Genomic DNA, 20790 nt, shown 5'->3' with positions numbered 1-20790 from the left:
TCTTACATGTTGCTAAATTCCGTTTGCTAATATCTTGTTAAGGGTTTTGTATCTGTGTTCACAAGGGATATTGGTCTGTATTTTTCTTTTTGTGTGCTGTCTTTGATTTGGGCATAGGTGTAAAACTAATTTCATAAAATAAATTGAGAGGTTTTGTTTCTTCTTGTAATTTGTGGAATGTTTCTTCTTTAATAGTTTGGTAGAATTCTCCAGTGAAACCATCTGGACCTGGAGTTGTATTTTGGGGCAGTTTTTAAATTAGAAATTCAGTTTCTTTGTTTTTTTAAAGAATTTGGTCCATATCATCTAAGTTGTTGAAATTTATGGGGGTAGAGTTAAATATAATATTCCCTTATCCTTCTGATGTCTTCAGTGTTGGTAATGATAATCCCGTTTTCTTTCTGATGTTAGTAATTTGTGTCTACTCTGTCAGCTATTAATTGATCTTTTCAAGGAATCAGCTTTTCATCGATTATTTTCTGTTTTCCTTGTCAGTTTCACTGATTTCTGTGTTTGTTATTTCCTTCCTTCTACTTGCTTTGGATTTATTTTGTTTTTCTAGGTTCTTGAGGTGGGTTCTTAGATTATTGATTTGTTACTTTTTCTGTTTTCTAATGTATGCAGTAGTATGTATAATATGTATGATACTATGCATTTTCCCCTCAGCACTGCTTTAGCCACATCCCCCAAATTTTGAAATATTTTCATTTAGTTCAGTGTATTCTTTAAATATCCCTTGAGATTTTCCCTTTGATCCATGAATTATTTAGTAGTGTGTTGTTTAGTTTCCAAGTATTTAAATTTTTTTTTTTAACTATTGACTTTTGTGGCAGATCTTGCTATATGTTCATTGGGCACTTGAAAGAATCTCTATTGTGCTCTTGTAGGGTGGAATGTTGATGAGATCCTATTAACAAATGATGTTGTTGAGTTCTGTATCCTTGCTTATTTTCTATCTACTTGTTCCATTAGTTGTTGACGAGGAGAGTTCAAATCTCTAACTGTAATTGTGGGTTTGTCTTTTTTCCCATTCAATTCTGTCCATTTTTGCTTCACACATTTTGCTATTTTGGTTGTTTGGCATAGACACAGTCAATGAGGCTTGCTAATCTTCTTGGTGGATTTATTCTGTTATGCTTATATAATGGCCCTGTCTGTTTCCACTAATTTTCTTTGCTCTGAAATCTGCTTTATTTGATAGCCTTCTTGTGGTCATCATTTCTTTATTTTTAGTTTTGAGAAGTTTAATTATAATGTGTCTTGGCTTTAGGTTTATTTTATTTGAGGTTTGCTCAACTTCTTGAATCTTTAGCTTTAAGTCTCTTACCAAAAGTTTGAGGAGTTATCAGCCATTATTTCTTTAAGTATTTTTCCAGCCCCTCTCAATTCTTTCCTTCTGGGCTCTGATGACACATTTTTTATGATTCCACGGGTCCTGAACCTCTTCTCTTTTCTTCTTTTTTTAAATCTATTTTCTTTCCAGTGTTTAAGATTTGTAGTTTCTATTCTTCTGTTTTCCAGTTTGCAGACTCTTTCTTCTCTCTTCTCTACTCTGCTATTATGTCTTCTGTTTCTTTGCTGAGACTAGGTATTTCCTTGGTGATGCTTTTAATTTTTTCACTGTTTAAGTATTTATTTATTTAATTGTTCATTAAAGCATTTTCATCAAATAATTCCAGCATCTCTCATCTCATTTTTGGCATCTACTGATTGACTTGTTTCCTTCAATTTGTTATCTTCCGTGTTCTTGGTATGACTAGTGATTTTCAATTGAAAACTGGGTATTTTGTATATTTTTATTAAAATGAATAGAAATTATATATTATACTTCATTATTAGAAAGGAAATGTCTCATTTAATATAACTAAAGCAAGGATGGAGATCATTAGGCATGCTGTTAGCAAGTTTTAAGTGTCAGTGCCAACATGTTGGTTTTAAAGAGATTATCTGTGTTCTGTTATAAAGAGTAAAAATGAAAAATGTCTGTAAGATGCTGGGAATTATGTCATTAAATATTATGTCTAAAAGACAAGATACAATAAAGTGTTTTATTTTTTTATTTTTAGTTCTTAGGAAACTAAATCCTCATACAAGATGTACATCTGTTACTTGACTTTTTCATATTCAGCATATACAAGTTTTTAGAGACACATTGTATGTGTAGGCTGCCAGGAACCATTTGCCTTCCCCAAATATTTGTTGGAATGTAAGGCATTGTGCAGAAAGTTTAAAAATGAGTAAAACACAGTGCTTGCCCTCAATTCAACTTGGCAAATGTTGAGTTCCTGCTGTGTGAAGTGGAGTACATAGGCCCTGAAAAAATGCTGACATGAGATCTTTCCCTAAAAGACATTACAATTTAATGGAATAATACAAACACATATACAACTCACTCCATTTTGAAGTTAGATTCTTTTAAAAATAGTAGATAGGGTATAGTCTTGTAGGAAAAAGAGAAAAACTATGTTTGCATGTTTGCATGCTAAATCACTTCAGTTATATCCAACTCTTTGAGACCCTATGGACTGTAGCCTGCCAGGCTCCTCTGTCCATGGGATTCTCCAGGCAAGACTGGAGTGGGTTGCCAGGCCCTCCTCCAAGAGATCTTCCCGACCCAGGGATCAAACCAGTGTCTCCTGTGGCTCCTGCACTGCAGCTAGATTCTTTACTGCTGAGCCACCGGGGAAGCCCCAAAAGTATGTTTATATAATAATAGAAGAAAATATAAGCACAAAGTATTTAGCTCATTCCTTTTCTCAAGATCTCCAACCCAGTCTTCCCCTGTTTACTTTCACAGACTACCTTTGTCTCCTACTACCCTGAAAAAATTGAACTTATCAGGTCATTTTCCTTCAGCTGTCTTTCACCTATATACATACTTTTTTAATCCAAACCTATTCTCATCATATTTTTCCCAGACTTGGGAACAAGGTTAGTGCTCTGACCTTATTTCCTCATATCTCTTTCAGGATCTTGCTCCAGCAGTCACCCATTTTCTTTCCTAAGTCTTCAATCTTTTCATCATCACTGGCTCTTTTCCTTCAGCCTATATATATGCTCAACAGTTTCTCACCCTAAAAAGACTTTCCTTATCTCAGTAAGCCATCTGGTCTAGCCTGTTTCCTTTTCTCATTCCTACCTCTGAAAACAGTACTCTGCCTTTCCTTATTGTCTCTATTCTGATAGTCATAATGACTTTATACAATAACTTAAACATATTTATGAACCTTGAAATGTTTACAAATACAGAATTAAATTTTATTTTGGAAGAGTTAAGAGAAGGTCTGTAACATTTGAAAGAGCTCTCATCTCTTCAGATCTTTGGTATAAAGAAACACAGGGAGAATAAACTCAACCAAGTTTAGTCAAATGCAATACAGATAGAAGACTTCTGTTTCTGATTATGTCATTGCCCTTTTCACAGAAGAGGCTTGTATTATTTTGATGCTTCCAAAATGGTTTCAATCACTGGCTACATGTATATGACTCCCCAGTCTGTATCTCAAGATTGTTTATTTTTATTTCCAGTTGTTTTCTGGCCATCTTCCACCTTGATGTCTCATAGGTATCTCAAAGTCAGTATTCCAAAACTAAATATTTTTATTCCCTAAGGTTTCTTTAGCACCACACTCACCAGTGTTTTCTATCTCAATTCTTGGCACTGTCTCACCCAGTCAGCCAGGTTAAAAACTAGGAGTCCTTCTTTGGGACTTCCCTGTGGTCCAGTGGTTAAGACACTGCTCTTCCACTCCAGGGGCCACAGATTTGATCCCTGATTGGGGAACCAAGATCCCATATGCCTTGCAGTGTGGCCAAAAAAAGAGGGAAAACAACAGCAACAACAGATAGGAGTCATCCTTGATTCTACCCTTCTTCTCATCTTCACACTTCACCAAATTCTGACAATTTTAGTTCCTAAATGTTTCTCAGATTTTGCCTGACCTCTCTATACCTTATATTTGCTCTCAATTCTAGTCCTTATTTTTTCTCACTGAGCTACCACAAGAGCCTTTTCATTAATACACCACTTCCAATCTTCACTCCTCATAGTCATCTCATTTATAGTATCTAGCACTGCATTATTCAGTAATGTAGCTACTAGCTACATGGAGCTATTGAACACTTGAGACATGTCTAGTCAAAGTTGGTATAAGTTTTAAATGTGAAATACAAGCTGAATTTTGTAGACTTGGTATGGAAGAGTGTAAAAGGTCTCCCTAAGAATTGTATGTATTATATTATTATTGGTCATACATTAAAATAACATTTTAGGTATATTAAATATATTATTAAAATTATTTTTACCTGTTTCTTCTTAGCTTTTAAAATATGGTTACTAGGAGATTAATATTATGTATGTAACTCTTCCTCTAGCTTTTCATGTAGCTGGCTCCTTTTTACTACCCAGATATCAACTTAGAGATCTTCTCTGCCTGTACACTATCTAAAGGAATTCCACCAGAATCGCTCATGTCACCATGTTCTGTTCATGGCACTTTTCACTATCTGAAATCATCTTGTTTATTTGTGTCTACCCCAAGTAAGTAGTAAACTTCGTTAGGGTAGGAAATTTGTCCACTGGTGAATTAGATTCATAACTGTGTACATGGTGTCTAAAATAATACCTGGCATTTAGTAAGTAGGTGTTCATTTGTTGATCGAATGATCTCTACTCTTTGATATGGCTCTGTCTGCCTCACAAACCTGATTAACTCAAGACTTAACTTTCAAGACTCAACTCAAGTAGCACTTCCTCCAGGAAGCCTTTCCTGGCTGTTTCCCCTCCTGAAAGTCTTAACCTGTTGATTCCCTCTCTATACACAGTTCTGTAGTAACACTTACACGCTGTGCTTTTGTTTGTTTTACATCTCTCCTCTTTCACACTTAACCCTTAATAATTCTTCAGTATATTTCTATTCTCTAAAATATACCTGGTTACCCAGTAGACAACAGATTTTTCTTTGTAGCTGATCTAATATATGTATATAAAACACAGCTTATAGTAGTAGACACTCAGTAAACATTTGTTGAATGAATAAATGAATTCCTGTGTCCTTTTTTATAAAAACAATATAACAACATTAAACACTCCTTTAAATAATTTATAAAATATCATCACCCTATTAGTAACTGTTTTCTTTAGTCCACTTTCTTCCTTTTTCTTTTAATTATACAAGTAAAACATGGATATGTATATATCACTGTAAAAAACAAAATTCAAATAATACATAAATAAAGTTAAAAATGAATCCCCTTAATAATCATATTTTCTTCATCAGAGATAGCTACCTCTGTCTTTTTCTATTAACATCATGTTATATACAGTACGAAATAGTAATATGTGTATAGTTTTTAAATTCTGCTTTCCAGATACCTTGGAAATATTTTTAATATTGCTTAATAGTTTATGGAGCTATTTTTTTGAGTTGAGATGGTCTTAGAGAAATGGTGCTGTCTAGTAAAAAAAAAAAAACTTCCTTTGATTAGGATTCCTATTACTAGCTTCCTTATTTATCCTTAGGCCTAGTGATTTCCATTTTTGTCTGTCATTTTAAGATTATGAATTTTCTATAATCACAGAGTTGACAAGAGATAGAGTCTGGATTCAAACCCAGATCTTCTAACTTCAGACCCACCTATCTTTCCACTTACTGTCTCGCTGAACTTCAGCTTTCTTAACTTTAAAATGGGAATATAATGTCTGTCTTGCCTGTTCTGGGATAAATTAATAACCACCTAAGGAGATATAGCACATGTGACCTCAGGTATTAACTGAAATGTGTTTAAAGATCACAGAAGTTTCTAGATCCATTAATTTTCAGAGAACCATGTTAGTCTCATAATTCAGTGCTTTGATGTTTTTAGGTTATAGGAGTAGAACTAGGAATTTGCTAGATGCTAAATTCATTCATAACTCAGCTTACCTATATAGGTTTGGGATTTGAAAACAGTGTCCCCAGTCTGTTTTGTTTCCTTGTTTAATTTAAGATTAAAAACTAGTAAGCTATTACCAGAGTAGAAAGGTTTTGGTTGAAAGAACAGTGTTCACTTTACATACAGTGCCACTTTTTTCATATTTAACCTGCTGGCTGACTCTTTAGACCCCATGGACTGTAGCCCGCCAGGCTCCTCTGTCCATGGAATTCTCCAGGCAAGAATGCTGGAATGGGTATCCATTACCTTCTCCAGGGGATCTTCCCAACCCAGGGCTTGAACCCAGGTCTTATTGCAGGTCTTTACCATCTGAGCCATGAGGGAAGCCCATATTTAATATATCCTTCATGAAATATTGCTCAGGATGATGTCCATATGTGATTTTTTTCTGTTTTTTTCCTTAGCAGTTTTCCTAACATACTCTTGCTTTATCTTCCTATGAAGCCTAATAGGTAGAAAACTCTAAGAAGCTTATTTGTTTTAGATTCAGTAGATACTGTTACCATCCACATGTCTGGTATTAATTATGCTTCTAATATGGCAGGTGTGTAATAGAAGCTTAGGGTAGAATACCAATAACTTGATTTTCTGTGATTCTGACCATTACTAAAGTGGGCTACCAGAGTTAGCCAACAGAGAATTAGATGTAATTGCTTGCCTAAAGTGATAATATCTTCCTGATACAATCCCTGAATACCAATGAAGGCAGATAATTTCAGGGAGACGCACTCCTCATTTAGGGGATGGGAAAGATCAAGTAAGGGTGATAATTAAAAAGAGATCAAAAATACAGCATTTGTAGACCGGGTGCATGTTAACCATTGTTTGAAGAAGTTCATAAGATAAAAATTACTTATTCTAAAATACTATATTAAAATATTTTTTAAGTCAGTAAGTTCTTGTGTATGTTTCATAGAAACTTCATAGAAATAATATGGGCTTAAAGGAAGGCAATTTAGCCCATTGTCCCATTTTAAGAATTATATTCTGAAGATGGATAAGTGAAAAGTGAAAGTGATAGTCACTTAGTCATGTCTGACTCTCTGCGAGCCCATGGACTGTAGCCTGCTAGGTTCCTCTGTCCATTTTAATTTCGAGGCAGGAATTCTGGAGTGGGTAGCCATTTCCTTCTCCAGGGGTTCTTCCCTACTCAGGGATCAAACCCAGATCTCAAACCCAGGTCTCCCATGTTACAGGAAGATTGTTTACTGTCTGAGCCACCAGTGAAGCCCATATTCTAAAGATAGAACTTGTATTTAAAAGCTAGAAGAAATAACAGAAAATTAGCACATTATTTTTAGCTTCATTATTACTTCCTTTTTCTTTTTCTCTGTTGATCTTATTTTGAAAGTATGATGAATGAATTGTATTACATTGCTAAATTTGCTTTATTCTTTACAAACTTTAGTAGATGAGTTACAGATTTTTTTGTGTGCAACCATGATGCTAATTATTGAAAATATTACTCAGCTAGACTCTATGTCTGTATATAGAAGGAAGTGAACAGGTCATAACATATCTGACTAAAGCTATGTAGTAAGAAAATATTAAGTTAAAATTTTTAAATTGATATTTTGTATAGCACCGTGCTATAGTACAAATATTAACCCAGTTTGCTTTTGATGGAGGAAAGTTTTGTGGAAATAGTTTAAACCTTAAAATGTGTTTATATCCAAGCTTGACTGTTCATTAGAATCAGCTATGGGCCATTTAAAAAACTTGTATTTCTGTTCCCTGCCACTGACTTTCCAGGAGAAGAATGTGAACAGTGGTGTCCTGGCATGTTTAAAATAGTAGTTCTCGTCCAGGAATGGGAATGGGGCTGGGGCACTGATTTGCAGTGTTTGCTGATTTCCATGGTGTAAATACAGACTGCCACCATAGCCAATTTCAAGCTACTAAGGTGATTCATGTGGAATGTTGGGAGATGATAAACAGTATTTCCATTATATAGATACAATAAACATATATAACCTAAAAGAACAAATAATATCATTTTAGTAAAATAATTAGGAAGTGATGAATCTGAGTTTTCATTGCCTTTGTTTTTAATATAGCAGATTATGTTTATGTAGTTTAACTTAAAATGACTGTGTTTAACAACCAGTTTGCAAAGTTTTTGAAAATTTATTAATCAGCTCGTAAAGCTGGTACAAACTGTTGCTAACAACACACTGGAGCTCAGAGATAAGTGTATCTTTTTTTAACCAACTAAGTAGCTCTGATGAAAGCAACCTGCCAATCAGGTATTTTTCTGAAGTATGGATCTAATCCTAAGGCACAAGAAAGCATTCCACAGTCAGACCCAGAATGTCTTCCAGCCTCATTTCAAAGCATACCCACTCCCCCACATCTTCTGTTTCACCCACGCTAGACTTAGATTACTTGAAGCTTCTCAAAAAATACCTTGCACTTTCCCACCCTCATGCCCTTTCATTAGTTTCTTTTAGCCTTGAATAGCCTTGTCTCATCTGCCTGACTTTTGCAACACTGTTTATTTATTCTTCTAGAAATAACTCAACTGCTGCTTCCTCTTATTTCGGACTTTTGGAAACAGTCCCATTCTCCTTGATGTTCTCATAATACTTTGCTTATTTTATTTTGAGCTCCAGTTTATCATCAATAACAAATGGCCATTTCAACTAAATAGATTATAGATGTTTAAAGGGTACCTTTGAATAATACTGTACTTAACACCTTAATATATAAAATGATTAATAAGAACTTTTTGTTTGCTTGCTTGGTGGTACTGTGAGGCTTGTGGGATCTTAGTTCCCTGACCAGAGATGAACCCAGGCCCTGGCAGTGAAAGCACCAAGTGCTAATCACTAGACCACCAGGGAATTTCTAGCACTTGTTTATTTTAATAGGAAGGATTATGGATAATGCATGATACAGCCTTTACTTTCTAATCGTTTGAGAAACTAACTGAAATTTAAACTTTTTTTGAATTAGGTTACACCTTTTTTTTTTTTTTCCTGATGATTGAGGACCATTTAGTAGTAATTATATACCTATGCCATATAGCCAGAAAACAGAAATAACATCATAATAACTTTCAGACTTAGCAAAGAAGAGTTTCATTGGAAAATATACAAAGCACTTAAGAGTGAAAAAGATAAAGTTGTGTATTATTCTGATTTAGTGCACTTTATAGTGTTGTCAGCTTAAAACCCTCATAGCTCAGTTGGTAAAGAATCCACCTGCAGTGCAGGAGACACCGGTTCGATTCCTGGGTTGGGAAGATTCCCCTGGAGAAGGGATAGGTTACCCATTTCCGTATTCTTGGGCTTCCCTGGTGGCTCAGCTGGTAAAGAATCTGCCTGCAATGCAGGAGATCTGGGTTCAATCCCTGGGTTGGGAAGATCCCCTGGAAAAGGGAAAGGCTACCCACTCCAGTATTCTGGCCTGGAGAATTCCATGGAACTGTATATAGTCTGTGGGGTTGTGACAAATCAGACATGACTGAGTGACTTCATCATTAAATAAAATCCAAAAGGAGCAAAAATATCATGCTTTTGCTTTGTGGTTTGAGAGAAATTTGCTTTCATATATGTTCTTAAGGATACATTCCTTATCAATCTGTTGCCTTCTAGCATTTTATCTAGAATTAAAATTACCTGTTTTCACAATAAGTATTGATAAGATCTAAGTATAGGAAGGAAATGTTCTAAAGTAAAAACAATCCAAGAATTTCTCAAAGTAAATGCAGCACATCCCTTGTTAATGGTGTTTCATACATTTTTTTTTAATATTTGACCCAAAGCTGCCACCTGATGGCAAAAATTAAAATGACAACTTTTGTAATATTCTAAACCTCCATCACAGTTACTTGAAATATTATGTTTTCAGCATTGAGCCTCTAAATTCTAAATGCACTTTTCTATAAATCTTGTATATTAGTTGAATGTTTGATAACTATTTTGAATTTCAGATAAATCAGATTTATTACTTAACTTTTTTTAGATGTGGATCCTACTAAGGAGATTTACTTAAAATCTATTTATGGAGCTGGAGGAAGAATCTGTTCTTTAATTAGTTTTACTTAATGAAGAATTTTACTCGAATATAGTAATTTTCTGTTTCCCTTTTCTTTCTTCAGAACGAGGTCACTCAGACACCACGGTGTTCTTTTATCTATGGATCGTCTTTTGTTTCATCAGTTCCTGTTATACCCTCATCTGGGATCTGAAGATGGACTGGGGTCTTTTTGATAAGAATGCAGGAGAAAACACCTTCCTCCGGGAAGAGATTGTATATCCCCAAAAAGTATGTACAAAGAGTGCTTATATTTATTTAAAAAAAAACAAAAAACACAAAAACAGAACACTCAGGTGTATTACAGTATATACCCAACACCAGACTACTTAAAGAAAATAATTACAAAAAAATGCTAATCCATTCAGTCAGTAAAAATGTGCCAGATGTTAACTAAATTCTGGGTACTGTAGGAAATAAAAACAGTAAAATTCTGGTTCTCAAGGAGGCTATAATCTATGTTCTAAATAGATAAGTAAACAGATTGCAATACAATGTAATAAAGACTAGAATAGAGGAATACATAACTATCATTTATGATTTGTTTTTTAACATGCAATTCCCTATGTCTCATGAGTCTTAGGGGGAAGCCTGGTGGGCTGCAGTCCATGGAGTTGGCTACAGTTCATGGGGTTGTGAAAGAATCAGGCACGACTTAGCAACCATACCATACCCTATGTCTTAAATGCCCTCTTTCCCCTTAGTTTACCTTGCAAATTCTTGTTCCTTCTTTTTATTTTTAATTTACCTCATTTTTTTTAGCATTCTACATCAAGGTGCTTATTTATTTTTAAATTTTATTTATTTATTTTTGATCATGCTATATAGCTTGTGGGATCTTAGTTCTCTGGCCAGAGATCAAACCCATGTCCCCTGTAGTGGAAGCTCAAAGTCTTAACCATTGGACTTCCTGGAAATCCCTTGTTCCTTCTTTTTAAAAGTCAGTTTGTTCCTTTCTCTAAGAAGCCTTTCTTATTTCTCCAAGCATAATTAGCCAATCGTCTTAGTCCCATTTTACGCTATACAGACTTCCATTATGGCAGTTATCACATTGCATTTTAATTACCTGTTTAGGTATCTATATCCCTTACTATCCAGCATAGTCCCAGGCATACAGTAGACCATGTTTGTGGAATGAATGAATGAATAAATAAAATCTTGACTGAATGAACAGTGCTATGAAAGCACAAAGGAAAGAAGGGGTGCCTGACTTTGCTTGGGTACATCAAGAAGGCTTTTCTTTTCATTTATTTCAGTCAGTTTTCTTAAAGTTTTGATTTTATCCAAAAATACATGGATAATTACTTGAGAATCATTTGAGTACGTTATCTAAATTATGAATGAAAGGATGAGAAGGACTGTATTAAATAGTCAAAAGACCAAAAGTATCTTTACTCAGATATTGAAAGAAATTAAACAATGAATTGGGAATCCGTATAAGTGAATTTTAACCCCAACTCTCTCACTAATGAGCTGTATAACTTTAGACAACCAGACTGCACTGTATTCTCTAAGGTAGGGTGTTATACTAGATTATCTCTTGATCCTTTCCCAATCCTAAAATTCTGTGATGCAGAGGGGAGTATAAATTGGGTCACTAATATTTTATACTATGTCAAAATGTCACCAATACTTCAGAATTGCACTTTGAAAGTATGTGACTGTGTAATATATAATTGGTGCTTAGGAAAGGCTGTTTTCAAGTGTGAGGATTGAAAATAAATGATAGACTGAATATGATGAATGATATGTTAGGGTAACTTCATATAAACAAATGAAGGCCGAAAAGGAGATGTTCATTGACAGTGATTTTTAAGTCTCATTTGAAAAGAAAATTTAAAAAAGTAATATTAAGCACAAGTCAGACAGCAGACATGTGTTCAAGAAAAGATGGCCTTTTGTTCACCAAATGCATGTGCCTTTGCTCCTTGTACTGTTCTTGCCTTACTGAGAGATATAATACATTTCTATCTTCTTATGATGGTTGCTTTGATGAGCTATTTATATCTTTACATAAATGTTAATCTGTTCATCCTTTAAGTACTAACTTTTTTATTTCTACGTAATAAAATTAGTTAATGGAATCTTCCAGTTTCTTTGTTATTATGTATTTTTATGACCCATTTTAGGGTCATAATATGCTTTTGTACATTAGGCTTTACAAATATATAAGAAAAACGTGCTAGAGGATCACCATAGCCCTCTCAGCTTTAAAGGGGCAAATATTGGAGTTAAATTTATTGTGCTAAAAAAGGGAAGACGCTATTTGTGAAGTTCAGTGGGTCTTCATTTAAAAATTAAGAACACAGCTATATGAACCTTAAAATAAGTTCCTTGGCATTAACAGTGCATTCTGTTGAGCACCATACCCAGGTCCAGGAAGCATTTATGTTATCTCCATATTAAAACTTAACTTTTCTGTATCTCCTCACCTCAAGTTAAGTGTATTCCTCCCAAAAGACTTTTAATTTTTGGTAACATCAGCTCCCACATCAGTCAGCTGTGGATCTGCTTGATTGGCTCTTAAAGACATATGAAATTGCAGCTTTTCATCGAGACATCTAATAATGATTTCACTGCATGTGGATTTATCCAAAAATTACATTATCGCTGTATTGAATGGCTGGGGGAAGGAACAAAGAGATATGTTAATGTGTTAAAAAACTTCATAAAATTAATCATAGTAAGCAGTGAATAATGTCTAAAATTAATTAATCAAGATATAGCAATATACACACATTATTTAGAAATGTGGAAGATAAATGTTCAAAATTTGAAGATGTTTGTCTCTAGAGAATAGGACAAGAAGAGGACTGTTGTTTGTTTTGTTTAATAGCCTTCTACCATGACTGACTGATACTCCTTTGCTGACATTCTTTTAATAAAATAAAATGCTATGACTTAATACTTAGCAATTCTAGTTTCCATAAGATGTTGTGACCTTTAAATACATATTTTTAAAGAGCTGGATATCTTGAAATGAATAGAAAATCCATGAATTATAGTTCCGGTCAATTGGCAGTTTGTGTCCTTAAGACTTTTGTGTGGCTAAAACTGAAAGAATTAGTCGAGTGCTTGTCTTCCCCATGTGGAAACGGAACATTCCTTAAATTTAATTGTCTGTGAAAGCTAAGCTTTGTGTTATTTTCTGACATCAAAAAAGAAGGAAAAACTTTTTTCAAATGAAGGGTAAGGCAATTTGAAAGTAAAAGCGCAAATAACAGTTAATAAATCTCATGTTTTCTAATTTGAACTATTGAGCTATTAGTGTATCACCTACATTTTAGAATGTCTTCCCAGTCAGCTCGAGGATCTCATCTGGTTTGTATTTCTGGGGTCTGGAAGAGAGCCTAGTACACAGTATGGGAATGAAGTATTAATATATTTGTTAAAGGATCACTGAAATTCAATAAAACTTCATTTTGAATATTGTCCTATCTATGAAAAAAACTAAATTGGTGAAGTCTTTTAAAATATAGAACTCTTTACTTACTTTACTCACTCTTGTCAGTATGATATATGACTCTTGTTTACTGTTCTAGGTGTGCTTATTTGTAAGAAACATGATGGTCCGTTTACTCAATTTGCTTATTATCCCTCAGGCCTACTATTACAGTGCCATCATAGAGGACGTGATCCTGCGCTTTGCTTGGACTATCCAGATCTCAATTACCTCCATGACTTCATTGCCTCATTCTGGGGACATCATTGCTACTGTCTTTGCTCCCCTTGAGGTTTTCCGGTAAGCAGACTACTATAAAGTTTATCAGAGATTTTTTTTTTACCTAAAATGTTACTCAATACTTACAAATTAGATTTCATTAAAAACTTATACCTGAAAAGCTTAAAATTTCCAGCTTTTCTCAGACTTCTCATCTGCCTCAGTGTTGGAAAATTCTGACTGTAGGACTAAGACATTAATTCTTACAAAGTTATGCTGATGATAACTTTTTTAGAAGCTTTTTTTTTTAGAATTGGACTCCCATTTGAATATCTAAATGACTAATGAACATATGGAAATGTTCTTTACATGATTAGTCATCAGAGAAATGCAAGTTAAACCTACTTTTGAGATACAGCTACTCACCTATAAATGCTAAAATGAAAACTACAGACACACCAAGTATTGAGAAGACTATAGAACAATTGGAATTTACAAACACTGCAAGTAGGAGGAAACTAACTAGTACAATAGCCACTTTGGAAAACTCTTTGTCAGTATCCACCAAAGCTGTGCATGAACTCCTTGGTATATAGCAAACAGAAATGCTTACCTAAGGGCACCAAGATCCACATACAATAATGTTCACAATAATATTATTTGCAGCAGACCAAAGTGGAGATTACCCAAGGGCCTAGTAATATTAGAGCAGATAGATAAATTGTGATATTTATGCACATGCAAATCTATTCAGTAATGAGAACAAAAGACTAAATACAAAAACATGAATGAATCTCACAAAGCAAAGTATTGAGCCAAAGAAGTTAGCCACAAAAGAGTATGTCCCTGTATGAATCCAAATTTATGAAGTTCAAAAGCAGGCTAAATTTATCTATGGTATTAGAAGTCAAAATAATATTTGCCCTTGTGGGACAGTGAGTGGAAGTGGCACCAGGATAACCTCCTTGAGTGGGGAGTAAGGTGCAGTAATGTTCTGTTTCTTGAAATGTGTGCTAATTACACAATGGGTTCAATTTGTTAATATTCATTATGCTGTGCCCATCATACTTGTTCACTTCTCTGAATGTATGTTACACTTAATAAGTTTTTAAATTAAAAAAAAATCATTGAGCTCCATTAGAAGGGTTGTGAGTAGAAACAGGGAGGTAAAAAGTCTTAGAACAGAAATTAGAATTAAAATCTTTTGAGGATCACACTTCACAATTTAGCAACCTGGGTTATTTAGCCCACCTTCTCAGTGGAAATAATAAAAGTGTCAGAGAAATGTTTTTTTAATATTCCTAAAAACATCAGTGATCTGACATGATAGCCCAAACTCTTAAGTGAAGGCAGGTACCCCATGATAAGCAGAACACTAAAGCTGATTTTGCACTAAAGAAATTTCCCAAACCAAAAGACTTTGAGATTCATCTGTGATAGCCAATTCAAATTTGTATGCACCTAATACATAGCTTGAAAATAGTAAAATGAAAGTTGACATTGCTAGAAAGTAAAAGTAGATAAATTTATAATTTTAGAGGAAAATGTTAGCATACTTTTCTCAGTATAAACCAGTAATCAGGGCTTCCCTGGTGCCTCAGTTGGTACAGACTCCACCTGCCAATGCAGGAGACATGAGTTCGATCCCTGATCCAGGAAGATCCCATATGCCATGAAGCAGCTAAATCTGTGCGCTACAACTGTTGAGCCTGTGCTCTAGAGTCTGCAAACCACAACTGCTGAGCCCACGTGCCACAATTACTGAAGCCTCTGAACCTTAGAGCCCGTGCTCTGCAACAGGAAAAGCCACAGCAGCAGGAAGCCTGCACACCGCAACTAGAGAGTAGCCCCTGCTGGCCACAGCTAGAGAAAAGCCCACACAGAAATGAAGACCCAGCACAGACAAAAATAAATAAATAAAATTTTAAGAAAACAAGTAATCAGTTAACCAACTTGACTTAATTGACATATGTAGAGCATTGTGTACAACCCAGCTACTAAATACAAATGTTTTTAAATATACATGGGACATTTACCAAAATTAACCATGTGTTAGGCTGTATAAAGGAAGTCTTAACAAATGTTGGAAGAGTAAAATCACAAAAAGATACCTGAAAATTCACAAACATTTAGAAATTTAGCAGCATATATATAAATAATCCATGGGTTGAAGTTGAAATTGCAATGGAAATTTTAAAGTAATTCTGAATAGAAATGTCATTGAAATTCTCATCACCACCACCTCCCCCCATTCATTTCTTTATCTTTCATGTATGCTGCTTTAATTTTTTTTCTAGTAAAAAAAAAAAAGAGGTAGCTCAATTACTTTTTTATTCTTGATTTTTTCTTTTTAAAAAATTATTTGGTTAAAAGCATCAGATGTTATATCACCCATTTAAAGCAGAAGCAAAAAAGATCCTTTGAATCTTTTTTCTTCCTGCAACTACTGCCCATTTTTGTGCTCTCTTTTACAGCAAAACTCTTTAAGAGATAACTTTACTTGCTATCTCTGCTCTCTGACTCCTTCCCCATTCTCCCTTTAATTCATCTCGTCCTCTTCCTCAGTACTCAAACTAAATGGCTTTTGTTAATAATTAATAACAGCAGCAAACACTAATGTGTTGTCTTCTATGTACCTGGCACTGTTCCAAGCACTTTACATGTACTAACTTAGTGAATCCTTACAACAATCTTGTCAGATAAGTACTGCTACTGTCTCATTTACTGATGAAGCATAAGTTAAGTAAATCATCCAAGGCTGTTACACCTAGTAAGTAGCAGATCCCTGATCTGAATCTAGACAGTCTCCCAGAATCTGTGCTCTTAGATCATATTGCCTCTTTATCCTCTACCTAAATCCAGTGGTGGTTCTTCTATCTGACTTTACCTCTCAGCAAAGCTCTTCATTTGATTTCTCAGGAACTACTCTCTTCTGTCTCACGGTCTGTTCCATCTCGATTTGTTTACTGGTTCTTTTTCCTCTTCCCAAATTGTAAATGTTGCATGCTGTAGGGTTTGATCCTCTTTTACTCCTCTCCTCCACTTATTCCTAAGCCCGTGACTTGAAATTCTGTTCTTATGCTGTCTGTAGTCCTAGTCTCTCCCTTGAACTGCAAACTCATATCCATCTAGCTACTGAATTTTCCTCTTGGGTATCTAATGGCAATAGAAACAACTCAGATCTCTAGTAAATGGTGTCACCATTCACTGAAAACAGAAACCTGAGACCACCCACATCCCATGTCCAGTAAGCCTCATCTTCATAAATAAATCCTGTCTGTCTGCTTCTCATCACCTCTGTTATCCCCACCTGTATCTAAGTCTCAGTCATCTCTTTCCTGGACTACTACAACATCTTCTAATTGATCTCCCTTCAGCTGTCTTTGATCTCTTCACAGTGCAGCAGATAGATTGATCTTAAATCATATTATTCTCCAGCTCAGAACTCCTTGTTTTCTGTCACACTATAAGTCTAAACTCTATACTGTGGCTTTTAAGGCTGTCTGTGAATCAGGCCCTTTTCTTCCTCTCCATCTTTGTCTCCTGCCATTTTAACCTTCTTGTTCCATTCCAGCCCCACTGACATTGCTGTTGTTTTAACACACCAAAGTCCTCTCCAGTGTGGGACCTTTTGTATTTGCTGTTTTCTCTATCCCTTTTGTACTTGCTGTTTCTTCTGCCCCTTTTGTGCTTGCTGTTTCCTCTGCCTCAGACTCTTTTCTTTAGAATTTTACCTGACTTGCTTCCTTACATCATTCAGATTTCTGCTAGATGTCATCTCTTCAAAGAAGCATGTTCTGTACCCCTGCCCTGCTTTATTTTCTTCAGAGCACATACTGTTAACTAATTGTTTATTTGTTTCATACCTGTCTCTGTTATTAGGAATTACACTTATACAGGCATAGGCTTTGTCTCTGTCATACTGTGGCTTTTCCTGTCATACTGTAGGTATTCAATAAATATTTGTTCAATAAAGTGAAAGAATGAGTACTTTGAACCTGTGTTCTGTGAGTCCCTTTCCTTTGCCTATTCTGTTTTTGTCCCCTTCCCCCCAACACACACACCACCTTTTTCTATTTTAATATTCTAGTCCTTAATTCCTTTGTGTGTGTGTGTGTGTGTGTGTGTGTGTGTGTGTGTGTATTTCCATGAGTAGAAAGTTGATGTACTTGGAGGTCTACAGGTGATAGTAGTAGTATATTCAAATTTTATAAGTAATTCACCTACTCCTACCCCATTTTGCTAAGGCGATTTGTGTGGAACTTCTTCCGCCTGGAGAATGAACATCTGAATAACTGTGGTGAATTCCGTGCTGTGCGGGACATCTCTGTGGCCCCTCTGAATGCTGATGATCAGACGCTGCTAGAGCAGATGATGGACCAGGAAGATGGGGTTCGGAACCGCCAGAAGAACCGGCCGTGGAAGTACAGTCAGAGCATATCCCTGCGCCGGCCTCGCCTCGCCTCTCAGTACGTACGGCTGCCACTTCTGTGAGATGAGTTCCCTTCAGGTTTTAGTACTGGGTAGCATTTAAGTTTGGAGAAGGAAATAACAACCCCACTCCAGTATTCTTGCCTTGAGAAATCCGACGGACAGAGGAGCCTGGCAAGCTACAGTCCATGGGGTTGCAAAAGAGTCTGGACGTGACTTAGCGACTAAACAACAACATTTAAGTTAAGAAGCAGTCATGTTGCACCTGATGAAATTGCTGGTGTTCAGCCATTTTTCACAACCTATGTATAGAATGTCTTAATGGACACATAGTGTAAAATATCATTAGTATGTTAATTAATGCATTAATTAATACCTACTGATTTGGCTTAAAAGCACACTGGGGAAAACTTGTTGGAGAATAATTTATTTGACTCTTAAGTTTATCTTGTATAAAAATCATTTTCAAGTTATAAATTTTAGGAACCCTGGTTCTGCCACTTGACATCTGTGTCATCTTGGCCAAATCAGTTAATTTCTCTATATTATTGCTCATCTGGAAATTGGGATTAGTATGGTCCCTGTTCAGAGGGTGGCTAGGTAGATTATTTGTTATGACTTGGAATTTACACCAGTTTCCTCACAGAAAGAGCACAATAAGTATAAGCTATTATTTTTTTACTTTCTTAGTAAATACCTACAGCAATATTTTTATCGGTCATTGACTTTGTATATTCCTAAAAGTTGCTTGGAGGATAGCTGTACCCTCTAAGTATAGGGTATATGTGGTCGCATTTGAAATTTAGAGACAGTAGATATCACAAAGGATTGGAATGAAAGAGGAGACAGGGCAGTTTTCTGAAGGATAAGGGAGTGTTTGGATAGGCTAGAGGCACAGTAAAGACATGAAGGTGGAAATGAGGGATGGAAAGAAAAGCCATGTGACTAGAGCTCGTAACAAATAGTAACAAAATTTAGCTGAATGAAGTATGATTGTAGAAGACTGAAAGCTTTATCTTGTAGGCAGGAAGAAGTCACAGAGAATTTTTTCATAGAATGTTATGAAAGTAATATATTCACAACTTTCAGTGGCACTGTGCAACATATATTGGGAAAGGGAAAACTGAAGGCTGGATCAATTAAAAGACAATTGCATTATTCTTAAGTATGGAACATTAAAGACTTGGATTAGGGCTCTTAGAGTAGGACAAAAAAGAAAACAAGGAAACATTTTAAAGGAAGTTAAAAAAAAAATTAGAGATGGTAATAACCCACAGGGAGCAGAGGAGAAATTGTCTGAGCGTTCAGATAGAATTTGTAAGTTCTCTAAAGAAGAGAAGGTAGAGAAAAGCAGAGCAAGGAAGTGTCTTAGGGAACAAGCACAAGCAAGAGAAGAAAAAGAACAAACAAAAGGGGTAGGAAAGGAATGGTCAGGGAGGTCAGTAGGAAGAACGTCAGAACAAAGCATGATACCATTACATACAGCAGGAAGCAGAGTTTGAAGAAGCAAGAGGAGGGGATGTGGAGACTGGTAGAGGTAGTAAGGGAAGGTCCACAAAGGGCTGGAAGACAGTGCAATAGATGGTTGTCCCATTGAGCTCCTAAATTTGAAAGTGAAGTCCTCGCTAGTTACCAGCAGAGGGCAATCCAGACATACACTCTTTCTGCTTCAAAAACAAGGACGCAGTAGATCTTTTATGTTCAGTTTCAGATGTTCAGCGGAAAAACCCCAGCATACTAGATTGCCTCCAGAGGAAGACATTTAGAACAATGGAGCAGGTTATGTGCAAAGGAGACAGTAGCAAATCTAAAATAAGATCTGAGACTGAATGCTAACTTTGAGACTCATGCAGCCATTTAACACATCCTTAACATTTGGAATGTCCATTTCTACCTCTGTCAAGTAATAATAATACCTACTTTACCTCATAGAGCTCATGAGTTGCAGAATATTTTGACTTTATCTAATACTCCATTTTTCATCCTGTACAAGAATCTCTTTTATGGAATCCTGAATGGTTGATTATCTTATTCTGATTAACAGTCATCAGTGATAGTGAAGTTTATAACTATACAAGGCACCTGATTTTATTGTTGGATATTTACTGTGGTAGATAGCTTATGTTGAAATATGCTTCAGTATAACTTCAACCAGTTGATCCTTGTTGGGCTTTCTAACATGATTTAGTATTCTCTCTTCTGTGTGCTGTGCGTAGTCACTCAGTCGTGTCCGACTCTTTGTGACCCCATAGACTGTAGCCCACCAGGCTCCTCTGTCCATGGGGATTCTCCAAGCAAGAATACCGGAGAGAGTTGCCATGCCCTCCTCCAGGGGATCTTCCCAAGCCAGGGATTGAACCCAGGTCTCCCGCATTGCAGGCGGATTCTTTACCGTCTGAGCCACCAGGGAAGCCCGTCTTCTGTGTATACTTGATCAACTGTCATGTCTCTCCTTTAGTCTTAATCTACTGGCCAACCCTCCTGGTTTTTCATGTGTTCCTCAAATGATTTTTCTGTCACCCTCATTGTAATTCTTTGTATTTGTTTAATGCTTTACTGATGCTTTTTATATCTATTCTCTCGCTTGATATTCATACTGTCTCCATGAAGTGAGAGACAGTATTATGTAAAAAGGTGTCATTATTCCTGCTTTACAGAGATGAAAATTGGCATCTCGGAGAGCTTAAAAAAATACATCATAAAATCTAAACCCCTCCATTGCACAT

General features: G+C 35.7%; 1 protein-coding gene across 1 annotated transcript in view; it reads left to right on the top strand.

Annotated features, from left to right (window-relative positions):
* XPR1 (xenotropic and polytropic retrovirus receptor 1) overlaps positions 1-20790 on the top strand; it is a 200396-nt gene that overhangs the window by 173553 nt on the left and 6053 nt on the right. The window contains exons 12-14 of the mRNA XM_043484781.1: positions 10037-10203; positions 13575-13714; positions 17881-18102. Of these exons, the coding sequence (XP_043340716.1) occupies positions 10037-10203; positions 13575-13714; positions 17881-18102 (529 nt within the window). The remainder of the gene's footprint in view (positions 1-10036; positions 10204-13574; positions 13715-17880; positions 18103-20790) is intronic.

Source organism: Cervus canadensis, chromosome 13, assembly GCF_019320065.1.
Source record: "Cervus canadensis isolate Bull #8, Minnesota chromosome 13, ASM1932006v1, whole genome shotgun sequence".
Classification (NCBI taxonomy): Eukaryota; Metazoa; Chordata; class Mammalia; order Artiodactyla; family Cervidae; genus Cervus; species Cervus canadensis.
Note: the sequence above shows the minus strand (reverse complement) of the source record. Positions and strands in the feature narration are given on the sequence as shown.